The 12,529-nt window shown below is 47.5% G+C and overlaps 1 protein-coding gene across 2 annotated transcripts; it reads right to left on the reverse strand.

Annotated features, from left to right (window-relative positions):
• Positions 1–226: 226 nt before the first annotated feature.
• PPP1R3B (protein phosphatase 1 regulatory subunit 3B) lies at positions 227–12,314 on the reverse strand. 2 transcript variants are annotated; one of them, XM_019953544.2, is made up of 2 exons: positions 12,077–12,314; positions 227–5,118 (listed from the first exon to the last, which is right to left on the reverse strand). In XM_019953544.2, the coding sequence occupies exons 1-2, from the start codon at positions 12,211–12,213 to the stop codon at positions 4,236–4,238; spliced, it is 1,020 nt and encodes a 339-aa protein (XP_019809103.1). In that variant the 5' UTR covers positions 12,214–12,314; the 3' UTR covers positions 227–4,235. The 2 variants fall into 2 exon arrangements, with proteins under 2 accessions (XP_019809103.1, XP_070637419.1); XM_070781318.1 differs by lacking the exon at positions 12,077–12,314 and adding an exon at positions 11,241–11,371.
• Between the last annotated feature and the right edge of the window lie 215 nt (positions 12,315–12,529).

A 12,529-nucleotide genomic window follows, 5' to 3' on the forward strand; every position in this document is an offset into this window, starting at 1 on the left:
TCTTCCCTGGCAATCACTTTCTTAGTTGTAATCAGCCTTGGCTGCTTTAACAGCTTAAAAAGCAATTACTCCTTTCTCTGCATCTTCCAGCTTTTCAGCTTAGCCACTGATTGTGTCCTAGCCCTTTTGGAAACTGGCTTTCTATATGTGGAAACACACTGATTGAAAATGTTCCTCCCCAACCTCTGACTGTAAGAGAGTCAGTTTTAAAATAGGACACTTTCCATTTTGGGTTTTCTACCTTTATTACATTTTTGCATTTGAGATCCAAACAAACCACTCTCTTATACTACACACAAGGCATCCATTCTTGTGATTTTTAAAGTGCATTTCCCCTTTTTGTACAAAAATATGTATTAAAAAAAAAACCTGTGGAACTTTCTCGACAAGGCACTTTTAGGCATGAAAATGAAGTTGAGTCTCCGGTTCTACATTCACATAGAAGTAAGAGCAGACTGCCACCACCACAGCTGTGTTCTTGGAGTCCTCACAGGTCCAGCCGACTTTAGAAACTGATAAACAAGACTAAAAGCATCCACAGCTTTACAACTTGCGCTCCAATGCTTTACAACCCTAACAAGGAAAAGCTGCCCGTCCGCACGGCTGTCTGTCCCTCCCCGTTCAGATGTGTCCCACTTCAGGAAGTGAAGATACACTGGCAAAGTGTCTTCAGATGACCTGAGAGATCCCACTGTAAGTATAACATCTTAGCCCCAATGTCCGTGGTCATTTCAGGAAAGACGAGGACGTCAGGACCTCCCAGGGCAGAAGCCATGGTGCTTTCTCTAGCAAATCACATCCTGTCGAGGGCTTTGACGGAAGGATACTGAAGTTTTCACTCACTGTCCATTAAGAGGGAAACCCTAGCCCACGGCTCTTCTGAAAAGTGAGCCAATACTTTTGGGGGGTTTGTACACATATGTATATATAGACAGAAGTCATTTAGTATCCCAGTGACTACAAGTAATGCTTGTTTTTAAAAATGTCAAATAATAAGCAAAGATCAAAACCCCAAAACATTCTTTTAGCAGTTTAAAATTTACATCTTTAGAAAAAACATTGAAAGAATAATGTTTTGCCACCGTTCAATCTTAGAAAATACACTCTACCCTGACTCTGAAATCATTTTAATCTCTGGAGAACTACGTAACTTCACTGTTTTTCACCTGTAACAAGAACACTTGAAGAAAAAAACAAACAGTCTTGCCCAAATGCTGCCATCTTCCAAGAAACACTGAAAGCTTATTGTATAAAATCTATCTTTAGAGCACCTAGTTTATTTATTGCACCTAATTTGCAAACGCTCCCCAGGACATATGGGGGAATAAATGTGAAACAGAAATGAAGCTGCCTCCCCGCCCCTGGACAGCTGCACCACTGGCAGAAGGCTGGTCCTTTGGGGGGGCGGTGGCGGGGGCGAGTTGGGAAGGGGCCACTTGTCATTATAACCAAGAGAGTCAGACCTACAGGTCAGGCTACAGTCATGTCTCCAGATAAGAAACCTGTCCCTTTCTGAAGTGTGTGGACATATTACTGCTGGTGAGTTAGGAACCGAGGAGAGAGCCCCTGGGAGCAGGTCCTGAGGCCAGCTGTTGGTATCCTGGGAGAGAACTGGCCCCAAAGCAGACAGCATGCGTGTGCTAAATCACTTCAGTAGTGTCCAACTTTTTATGACTCTATGGACGGCAGCCCGCCAAGCTCCTCTGTCTGTGGGATTCTCCAGGCAAGAACACTGGAGTGGGTTGCCATGATCTCCTCCAGTGAATCTTCCCAACCCAGGGCTCAAACTTGTCTTAAGTTTTCTGCATTAGCAGGTGGGTTCCTCACCACTAGCACCATGTGGGAAGCCCAAAAGGAGACTGACTGGTGAAGAGGAGATAGTGCTCTTCAGAGGCCAAAACCTCACTGCCTGACAATGCTGCTGCGGAGCCAGGGCAGGCACTTGCTTTAGTCAGAGAAGGGTCTTTCTTTGCCAGCAGGTAAGGACTTGCCCGGTGGGGTGAGCAACCCAGGTGCACTGGTGAGGGGGTTTGCAACCAGTGCCCCAGCACAAAAGCTGGGGTGAGCTGGGAGGAAAGAAGGGTAGGGGGAGGGTTTGTGGTTGTTTTGAAAGAGATACTTATCACTGAATTACCATATTTCAAATTTTGACACGGGAATGCCTTCAGATCACAATGACTGAAAACCATACAGAAGTCACTTGGGGCATTTTTCTTACTAACAGAGAACGATCTAGTCATAAGGAAATGACAGCACACTTTGTACCTTTCATAAACTACAGGAGGGAGGGGACTTCTTAAAGCAAAATAAATTCATGACCCGTATAAAATTAGGTTTGCTTCCAAATGGTGTAGATTTACACTCTTGTATAACAATTCTGATCACCAGATTTATAATATAGAGAATCTTGTCTGTGTACTGGATGTAAGACATGCTTACATAAAACCTAGTTCTGCCCAATGTCAGCATAAGAAAAAAATGTGATTGTCCCTTAAATTTTATTAGCATGTAATCCCCCAGCATTGGCCACGGGGGAGAGACATAAAAAATTAAGCACTACGTTGCAGACTAATCACAGCCGGTTTCAGGGATAAGAACTCTATGGAACACCACTTAAGAGCATTTTAAAAAATCAAAACATTTTAAAGTTCAAAAAGAAAAGAAAAAAAAAAACAAACCCAACCACAAAACTCTAGGAGCCAAGACACTCGAGATCTGCTCAATGCTGATTTACAAAAGCCACAGAAACCAGGAGGTCTCTTCCAACTGATCTGGAGAATGCAAGCAAAAGAAGGCTCTTTGCGTGCAGAGTCCAAGGTCTGTGTCCCCAGATCTAGGGAGTGGGGTATCCCGTCTCCTGCCTCCCCTTAGGAAGACCTCGCTTTAGTAAGATCAGGCAGAAGAAAAACGAGGCGGTCCTTTAATTAAGTTCTGAAAATAAAAACAAAACCCAAACCTTCTACAAATACACATATAAAAGTACTTTTTAAACACTCCCAAGTACCAATGAATCTTGCCCAAGAAAAATCACAGGATTTGGGGATCCATTGGATGAGGAAAGTCCCAGGAATCTCACAACAGTGTGAACCAACAGACTTTTAATGTTTTAGTCCAATGTGGTTAAGAACAATGAGTCTATGATACTTCAGAGTTGGCAAACAGTAAAAATCAAATCTGAGAACTTGATGAGGTTTTTCTCCCCATCCCTTTCCACACCCACACACCATAAATAAGAACTACCAAATCAAAGTCCGTGGGGGCTGGTAAAGTGTTGTTTACAATGTGGATGTTGTAAATCAGAGTCAAAATACAACCAAATGTTTTCTGGAGGTGTGGAGGATATATTGAATCTGCAAATCCAAACGTCCCAAACATGGTGTAAATGATGACTCTCCAGGAAAAGAGATTCTAAAATCCTTTTGTGAAGAAAGAGACACGGGCAAGCCAGCTGAGCAAGTTACAACAAGTCTTGTAACCAAGCTGTCCGGTGACTCAGGGTAAGAGCGAGGGCTTAGAAAGCTCCCCCAAAGCCAAGAGGAGAAGCTAAGCGTCCCATTCATGCCTGTCCTGTTGGCATCAGCCTAGTGCACCATTGGTGACACCGCCCAGGAGCCAGCTGACTTCCCATTGCTGGTGTGTTGTTCTCTGCTGGGCTGTCAAAACAGGGTCAGAAAGAGGAAATGCCCGTCTCCATCACAAGTTGATCGGCCTGCATCATCTTTTCCTGAACAGCAGCTGAACTGTGGAAGAAAACCAAGTGCACAAAAAATGCAGAGATAAAGTGTAAAGCCCATGCAACAGGTGAGAAGGCCCCGGCTGGGTGGTGAAGACCCCCAGAAGAGGGGCCACGGGGAGGACTGAGGGCTTGCCAGGGGACTGACTTCCCACACCCAAGAGGAGAGGGACTCCTTATCACTGAGCCAACATCCTCTGGCCTAGCCAGGGCTGCCCACAAGCCTGGGTCCCGTCCAGACCCTTTCCAGCATCATCCTGCTCAGACAGACCGTCATTGCCAAACGGACCAGCACAGCCATCTCCTCCAAGCGTGAACCCATTTCTGTGATCAAAACCTGGCTGTCTTGGCTGATTGAAGGAGAAAAGTGACTAGGATCCTTTACTTTCAAAACTGTGTATGATGGCAGTTCAGCTCTTCTCCGGGCTTCCCTCTCCATCTCAGGACGACTGCAGCTCGGCTCATCCGCACCCACTGAGCCCGGCTCCATCCCAGGCTGTCACTAGTAGTATGGCCCAAGCTTCTCGTATCCTAAATAACTAGGCCACTCCGGAAACAGACCGTAGGAACACCGAGGGCTTCCAAACTGGTCAAAGGCTATTTCAAAATCTGGTCCGTTTGGCGGCTGGGCTGTTCCCTGGGTAGACTGCAGCTCCGCCCGGATGATCCTATAGTTTTTGCCTTTGTTGCTATCCCAGTACGTCTGTCCATTGCACTCATAGCACACGGCGAACTCCATCCTCTCGTAAGACTGAATTTTCTCAGGCAAGCTGATGTCAAAGGAGAACGTGTCCTTGTCTGAACCCGCGTACGTGTCCTTCACGTACCAACAGGGAAAGTCTGTGAAGCTCTTCCAGGTGTCAAAGGTCATCCGGACTTTCACCGTCTTCTCGAACGCGAGGTTCTGCACCTTCACGGTGCCTGCAATGGACCTGTCCTTCAGAACGCAGTTCTCCAGGCACACGTGGTCGGTCTGAAGCCGATTTCTGAAGTCCAGGTAGTCCGCTGATGGCTGCGAGAAATCCAGCACAAAGCTCTCGCTCTCCGCTGTTGTCAGGCTCACGATGCTGTCCAGGAGCTCGGTGATGTTCAGCGGAATATCTAACGGGTCATCGAACTCGGAGAACACTTTGACCATCGTCAGGGCCAGCCCCTGGTTGTCGGCGAAGGACACCCGCTTCTTCACCTTTTTCTCCTGGACCGTCGGGGCCACCGTCCCACTGGCTTCATTCTTGCCGCTCAGCTGAATACAAGGCCTCAGAGGTTTGCTTGGCTTTGGGGCAATCTGGAAGGCAAACCGCTCTCTGCGCAAGGAGGGGGCCATGCAGCTGTACCGGCACTCGATGTCCACGGCCATCACGGGGCTAGAGGAACACGCTAGAACCCTGGCCAAGAGGAAAGACAGAAACAGAAAGGAGATCAGACAGACATTCAGATTCATCCTTCCAACAGGGACTGGCAAGCTGCGTTTGCCTTCATCTCCGCCCACGTGGCCACAGCTCATTGTTAACTCAAGGGTGGTCCAGTGTGACCGTGGTTTCAGGGGAGATTAAAAGCGTAAGTGGAGGGTGGGCAGGGGGAGAGGCCCAAGGTTAAAACCAAAGAAGTATGGAACCACTGGTCTTAAAACCAGTTCATGGGATTCCCTGTCAGGACTTCTTGAGGCCTTCAGTGCACTGATGATTGTGGGGAATAATGAAAAGCGCATGCTGTTTGTGGAGTTTCCAAAACTTATTCCTAATGAGGGAAGCCTCCATTTTTTGTGGAGCACCTTGCTGAACACAGTTTGGTAAATCCTGCTTTCATCCAATAAAAAGAAATTAATTCCTCCCACAAATACTGATTGTCATTTGCTATGTGCCAGGCATGATGCCAGACCCTAGATTCAGTAGTGAAGACAGACCCCAACCTGTCTTCATTCAATGTACAATAGATTTTTATATTCTAGTATGTTTTTTAAAAAGTGCCAGAAATTTAGTATTTTTAAACTTTTCGTATCAGTGAATAATTTTTTTTTCTACAGTGAAAACAGCCTCTATAAGAATAAAAAGCAAAGAGAATCATGCTAAAGATTACATGAATCTGACTTCATAAAAACCATGTTTTTTCTATAAGGGAATAAAGTAAGTAAAACTAAAAAAAAAAAAGACAAACTGGGGAAATATTTTCCAAAAAGAATGGCAGCAAACTGTTAATACATTAATATATAAAGAGATTTTATAAAATAATAACAAAGTCAAATATTCCATGTAGAAAAATGAGCAAAGAGCACAAATAGAAAATTCATAGAAGAAATTTAAAAGTGGCTTATAAATATGCAAAATGTCAAAATTATAAGTAATTTAAGAAATTTAGATTAGAAAATAGTGCCTGTTTTTACCTAATGAGTTAGGAAAGAATTTCAAAAGATAGTACAAATATCTATATTAGTCCAAATGGCACAAAATTTCTAAATCTTTTATTTTCAGGTTCTTATATCACATACAAGTGTTAAACTTAAGGGAATAATTTAAAATGCATGAAGATTAATGTATTAAATTGTTCAATGCAACATTAAGTGGAGGGAGAAATGTGAGAAAATAAACTGACCAATAACAGGTAGCCGATTAAATCAAATATACTATATTCATGTGATACAATTTTATATCATCATTAAAATCATTATTTGTAAAAAATATTTAAAAGGCATAAAAATTCATAATATAAGATTAATGTAAAAAATGGATTTCCTTGATGGCTAAGTTTGTAAAGAATCCACCTGCAATGTAGGAGACCCTGGTTTGATTCTGAGGTCAGAAAGATCTGCTAGAAAAGGGATAGGCTACCCACTCTAGTATTCTTGGGCTTCCCTTGTGGCTTAGCTGGTAAAGAATCCATCTGCAATGCAGGGGACCTGGGTTTGGTCCCTGGGTTGGGAAGATAACCTGGAGAAGGGAAAGGCTACCCACTTCAGTATTCTGGCCTGGTGAATTCTATACAGTCCAGTCTGTACAATCTATACAATCAAGTCTATACTATACAGTCCATGGGGTCACAAAGAGTCGAACATGTCTGAGTGACTTTGACTTTCACTGTCAATGTAAAAAATGGAGAAGATAAAATTATACAGAAAGACTGGATTTGTAGGGCAAAATTATTACATATATGCACAGAATAAAGACTAGAGATATACTTAAAACTGCCAAAATATCAAGGTGATGGGATTTCAGGAAATTTCTGTTTTCCTGATTTGTACTGTCTTATCTTTTCTAAAATAATAGAACTTCTCTAACCAAGAAAACAGAATGAATATAGTAAAACATCTCAGATATCTTAAGATTTGCCAAAATTCACCCAACACTATTGTCACACTAGAGCCAAGCTATTTGAATTTCTATTTACCATGGCAAATTGATATCCTGATTTGACAGTTCCAAAGGGCTAACTGAAGAAGTCAGTGATGAAATCTGGATTAAAATCTTTGGTCTGAGAATCACAGAACACAGGATCTGGATTAGTTGCCAATCACATCTTCCTGCATGGCAAAGGCTCTAGTGTGGCAACAGTGTGTGGTGGTATGTTGGGGTACCAACTCTCAGGCCTCCCCTCGTCTCCCCTCCATGGGGGTTGCTGTGCTGTGGATTGATGATGGTAGTTCAGGAGAAAGACTGGCAAAATGTTGCTCATCTTCTGACAAGAGTGGAGATCATTGGTCTCACATACAATACCAGACCCATAAATAATATCTGCTCTTCAGCTTGATTTTGATGATCAAATATATAAAGAAAAATGAGAAAGTATGAAGACATATTGGGTTTGATCCCATTTTCCAAAACAAACAAAAACAGCACTTCCTCGGGATGCAGGAATCACTTGGTAATGACCAAGTGGAGAAACCCACACGTTCAGAGACAAAACAATAAACACAAGTACCTGTATTAGCCTGAAATGGCTCAACCTTTCTAAATGTTTTTATCTTAATTTATAGCCAGAAAGTAGCCATCAAGATGCATTTTAAAGGATATCTGTGTTACTGTTTCTCCTCTAACACAGTGAAACAAGTGAAAATTTTAGGAGAAAATTGGCTATTATATTTGTTTACACCCATGCAATTGTTCTGGAAAGGCAAGTTCTGACTGAACTGGGCAAGACAGCTTTAAAAAAAAAAAAATGTCAGTGGGGGGTTCACTAAGGGGTTCAATGTAAAACAAACAAACACCAAAAAACCCTATGCCTAAAAAGTAATTCAATTTTTCTTTTCCTCTGTTCATTGCAAAACTCTGTTAGAATGCATTGGAATCATTCAGTTCTACTTTTAACACAGGTAGCTTTTGTTTTTTGAATGAATTGTTAATTAAAAATAACCAAACAGCAGGCAAAGCCACATATCCCAGCCCTTCCTCCTCTGCCCACCCCTGACAACCTGGGTATGAACTAAGGGAGGAAGGGTTCCTCCTCGGCCACAGCAGCTTCCTCCTGGCCTGAGTCAGCACAAGGTCAACTGCAGGCTCTCTACGTGCTTTCCCGCACCACCTTAAAACAGATCATTAGAAAATGATTGGGGAGCTCTCAAAATATTTTGGAAACAGAATTCTGACACAAGCAGATCAGCGAAAGCAATTGCACACTTGCTGCTGCTGCTGCTAAGTCGCTTCGGTCGTGTTTGACTCTGTGCGACCCCATAGACAGCAGCCCACCAGGCTCCCCCGTCCCTGGCATTCTCCAGGCAAGAACACTGGAGTGGGTTGCCATTTCCTTCTTCAATGCATGAAAGTGAAAAGTCAAAGTGAAGTCGCTCAGTCGTGTCTGACTCTTAGCGACCCCATGGACTGTAGCCTACCAGGCTCCTCTGTCCATGGGATTTTCCAGGCAAGAGTACTGGAGTGGGGTGCCATTGCCTTCTCCTGCACACTTGCAGTCAACCGCAATTGCTCTCAAGTTCTAACCCCGCCAGTTGGAGAGGCTTAGTTGAAAGCCTTGGTAAAGTTTCAGTATTTGGACCCAGAGGTATAAATGTACCCCTGGGATCCCTTTTATCACCGAGCTTTAAGAACAGGGGGTTGGGGGGTTAAGGAGGTAAGGCTGGAGTCAGAGCCAGACTCCACTGGCACGGTGGACTGGAACTAAACAAACAATTCCACTGGCACTTTCCAGAGTGGAATTGGTTGTGTGACTTTCTCCACGAAAGGCAAAAGGAAGGTGAACCACCTGGGGGCCCAGGTGTTCCTCTTGGGCTCCAGCCCAGAATCCCTTCACTTTTTCAGTGTCGCCAGCGCTGGAGGGGAGGTCACTAACCCCTGTGGCCTCAACAGAGGGTGCAGTCTGACTCTTGGCTCCCTTGTCTGTCCTCACAGGTAGATTCCAGTTTTTATTCACCAGATCATTCTCCAAGAACTGGTGCACCAAAGTGCTGGTTTGGTGTAAGCCTTCCTGATCTTCTGCTCAGAAACTCCCTGATGGACCCTGACCATGATGACCAACACCCAGACACACTCCTGTCACTGGAGACACGCAAGGTAATCAGAGCTTCCTAAGTTCCTGAAAGGCAGGCACCTGGATAGGTGCTTTAATCCTTAAATGGCATGAAAATGATCAGTTCCAACACAGGATGCGTTGGGCTGTACTCACGCCCTCTCTTATGAGAGACTCTTTGGGAGCTCTGCCCTTTCCCTCGCCCAAGCCAGGTAATATGAGTCACCAAGGTTGGTCAGGGAAAAAAAAACCAGAAGGAGATGTGGACACACAACTGAACCAGCAGAGATGACATCGGACCTGGATACCAGTTCTTTGCAGGACAAGGTCACGAGACTGTGAGTAGCTGTTACTCAGACCAGCAGGGATTCTCAAAACTTTTGCTTCCAAATAGATGCCTAGGAGATCAGTCTTGCCCCATGAGAGAGACTGGACGTGTCTAAGGGTACATTTCAGTGTTTCTGGTCAAAAAGAGGACAAACCCTAACACTCCATGCAAATCAGAAAGAACATGGAGAGTTTTGCATAAAAGTTTTCCCTGTTCCACTAGTAACAAACAACACACCCTCTCAAGACAGCTGGCAAGGGTTACGTGTAATGGTGATTCTTCTCTAAAATCTATCAACTTGTACAGAAAATAACCCTATAACCTTCACAGTTTCAAGCAGCTGAACTACTGACTCTCTGGCTGTGCCTTTTATAGAAGGCAAATCTTTTTCTTTTGTATTGAGGCCAACACATTGCCTCCCCCATTCTCTTGCACTCTGATAAGAAAAGACAGAAATATCAGACGCACCAATAACTCACCAGGAACACTGAAGCTACGTTGTGAAGGTAAGCGTTGACAACCAAGTTACCAGGTATAATTTTTGTTTTAAAGATGTGGCCACCTACGCCTTTGGCATTTCTCTATTTGCTCCCAAAAGGTTTGGCTGCCATAGTGTGAACAAAGTTGGCATCTTTCCCATGGTACTCTGACCATGGGGCTGTTATTCGCAGCCCTAGATGCCACTTGGACTCCTCTATTCTGTCACCGCCATCCAAAGCATCTCTGAGATAAATATCTGTGGATGAGGTTGCATGTTATAGGAAAGAGATAAGTTAAAATGGCACAGTGTTTGCATCTAGAAGTGTCCAATATGAAATACAGCACACTGGCCTAGGAATGCCTACACGTTGCTGTGGCTATGCTATGCTAAGTCACTTCAGTCATGTCTGACTCTGTGCGACCCCATAGACGGCAGCCCACCAGGCTCCCCCGTCCCTGGGATTCTCCAGGCAAGAACACTGGAGTGGGTTGGCATCTCCTTCTCCAATGCATGAAAGTGAAAAGTCAAAGTGAAGTCGCTCAGTCATGTCCGACTCTTAGCGACCCCATGGATTGCAGCCTACCAGGCTCCTCTGTCCATGGGATTTTCCAGGCAAGAGTACTGGAGTGGGGTGCCATTGTGGCACTCAGGGCAAATTACTCAAACTCTCTGGGCTTGAGCTTCTCCCCTGAGATCCCTTTGAGCTCTGACATTCTGGGTTGCTGATATTGCCTGATGGTTCTTCTTTTCCCACTAACTTTTCCCTAAATACCTCAACTTTACTTTTGGGGTAAATCCTCCAGCTGTCTTCACTTTAGTCTTGGCTCCTGGACAACCCTGCCAAATGAACCATTTCCTCTTCTCCTCTGCACCCCAGCCTGAAGGCCTTCCTCTGGCTTCTCCTGGGCCGTGGGTCTCCCAGGGAGGCCTGGCCACACACACCACAGGCCCCAACATCTTCTAGCAACTCTCCAAGTTCTCAATTTTCTCCTCTTCTGCAGCAAACAATACCAGGAGAGAGCCCAAACCTTCTAGTATGTTCTGGGCTCTCTGCTCTCTCTTTTGCACTGAGTCGCTTCCACACCTCTTTCTCTGGACTCAAAACGGACAGGAACAGGACACGGGGGCAGGCCAGGGCGTCCTGGCTTCGAAGATCCCACAGGTCACTGTCTCCTGGGTCCAGCCAGGCCCGGGCTGCACCCCGCTCCCAACCCCTCCCAGAGATCCTTCGCCGGGCGGGAACCCACCTGTGGGGCCGCGGGGAAGCCCCCTTTCCAGCTGGCTCGCTGCATCGGAGAACCCGGAGGGAGGTGGCAGGGGAGGCTGCCGCCACCAGACTACGTGAGCCTCGGTGTGTGTCCGGGAGGCAGGGCTTGGGCTGGGTTCCCGGAGTTGTGACCGGCAGGGGGAGGAAGACGACGAGGAGGAGGAGCCCTAGTTATCACACCAGGGCGGGGCGGCGGGGCCACCCCGGACGGAGAGGCGCCGCGAGAGCGTCCCCGCGCGGCCACCTCGACCCCGCCGGCCCAGGACGGCCCGTCTGGGGGCCGGGGACCCGAGGTGGCTCGGCTCGGAGTGGCCCCAGCCGCCGGTGCGCTCCGTGTCCCGTAGCCCCCTCGGCGACCTGAGAGATCACCTAGTGTGTTTCCCTACGTTGTAACGGGCAATCGAGGCGGGGTGAGAGACGCAGCGACTTTCCCTTCTGCTCAAGATCCCAGGGCTCAGCTCTAGGAGTGTCGGTTCCCAGGCGGAAAAGCCTAGTGTCAGGTTCGAACTCGGCACAGTAGGGACCAAGAGTGGTCTGGACTCCCAGCCCCAGCCTCCCATCGTGGCCAGGACCCCCAATCGGTGCATCACGTGGGTCCGGCCAGGCTCCATCCAACCTCTGGTCCCTGCATTGCCCTCTCCACGAGGAAGCAACAGTTTCCTCAAGCCCTTCTAGAGTGTCCCATGCCCAGAGTGTAACTGCAAGCTGGCCTAAGAAAGTGTGTGAGGCAGGCACCAGAGAGGGTCCCTGATGCGTGCCCTCGTCGCCGTTTCTGTGGTCGGGCACCTGGCCTTGCGGGCTTGGTGGGGGACGTACCTGGTACAGCTCATAAGCCCCGAGGTGCGGAGGCGCCAGCCTGCGGCAGCATCCCAGCCAGGGTGGCGGGGGCAGCGGCGGCGACAGCAGGAGCGGGGGCCGGGGCTCAGGTGGGCGCCCTCCGCGGGCAGCCGCATCCGTCCGTGCGCTAGAGCAGCCCTCCCGCCTCCTCCCTGCGGCCCCTCACCTGGGACTCCAACTTCTAGCCGCCGCGCGGCTCCCTTTAACTTTCAGGCCACCTCTCCCCACTCGGGACGCCTTCCCAGACCCCCCTTTCCCGTGAACGCCCCCCGCAGCCAATGGGCGCGCCCGAGACGCGCGCCGTCCACCAATAACCGCGGAGCCGCGGTCCCACCCACCCCCCCCCCCACCCCCGCCCCCCCCCACCCCCGCCCCACCCCCACCCCCGCCCCCCCCCACCCCCGCCCCACCCCCACCCCCGCCCCCCCCCAC

The sequence above is a fragment of the Bos indicus genome, chromosome 27, assembly GCF_029378745.1.
Source record: "Bos indicus isolate NIAB-ARS_2022 breed Sahiwal x Tharparkar chromosome 27, NIAB-ARS_B.indTharparkar_mat_pri_1.0, whole genome shotgun sequence".
Classification (NCBI taxonomy): domain Eukaryota; kingdom Metazoa; phylum Chordata; class Mammalia; order Artiodactyla; family Bovidae; genus Bos; species Bos indicus.

Bases quoted from the DNA above. Each gene is read 5' to 3' on its own strand.
- PPP1R3B (XM_019953544.2), bottom strand. From the start codon at position 12,213: ATGCGGCTGCCCGCGGAGGGCGCCCACCTGAGCCCCGGCCCCCGCTCC. The intron at 5,119-12,076 runs GTACGTCCCCCA...CCTCTTGGCCAG, and splicing joins GGGCTTATGAGCTGTACCAG to GGTTCTAGCGTGTTCCTCTA.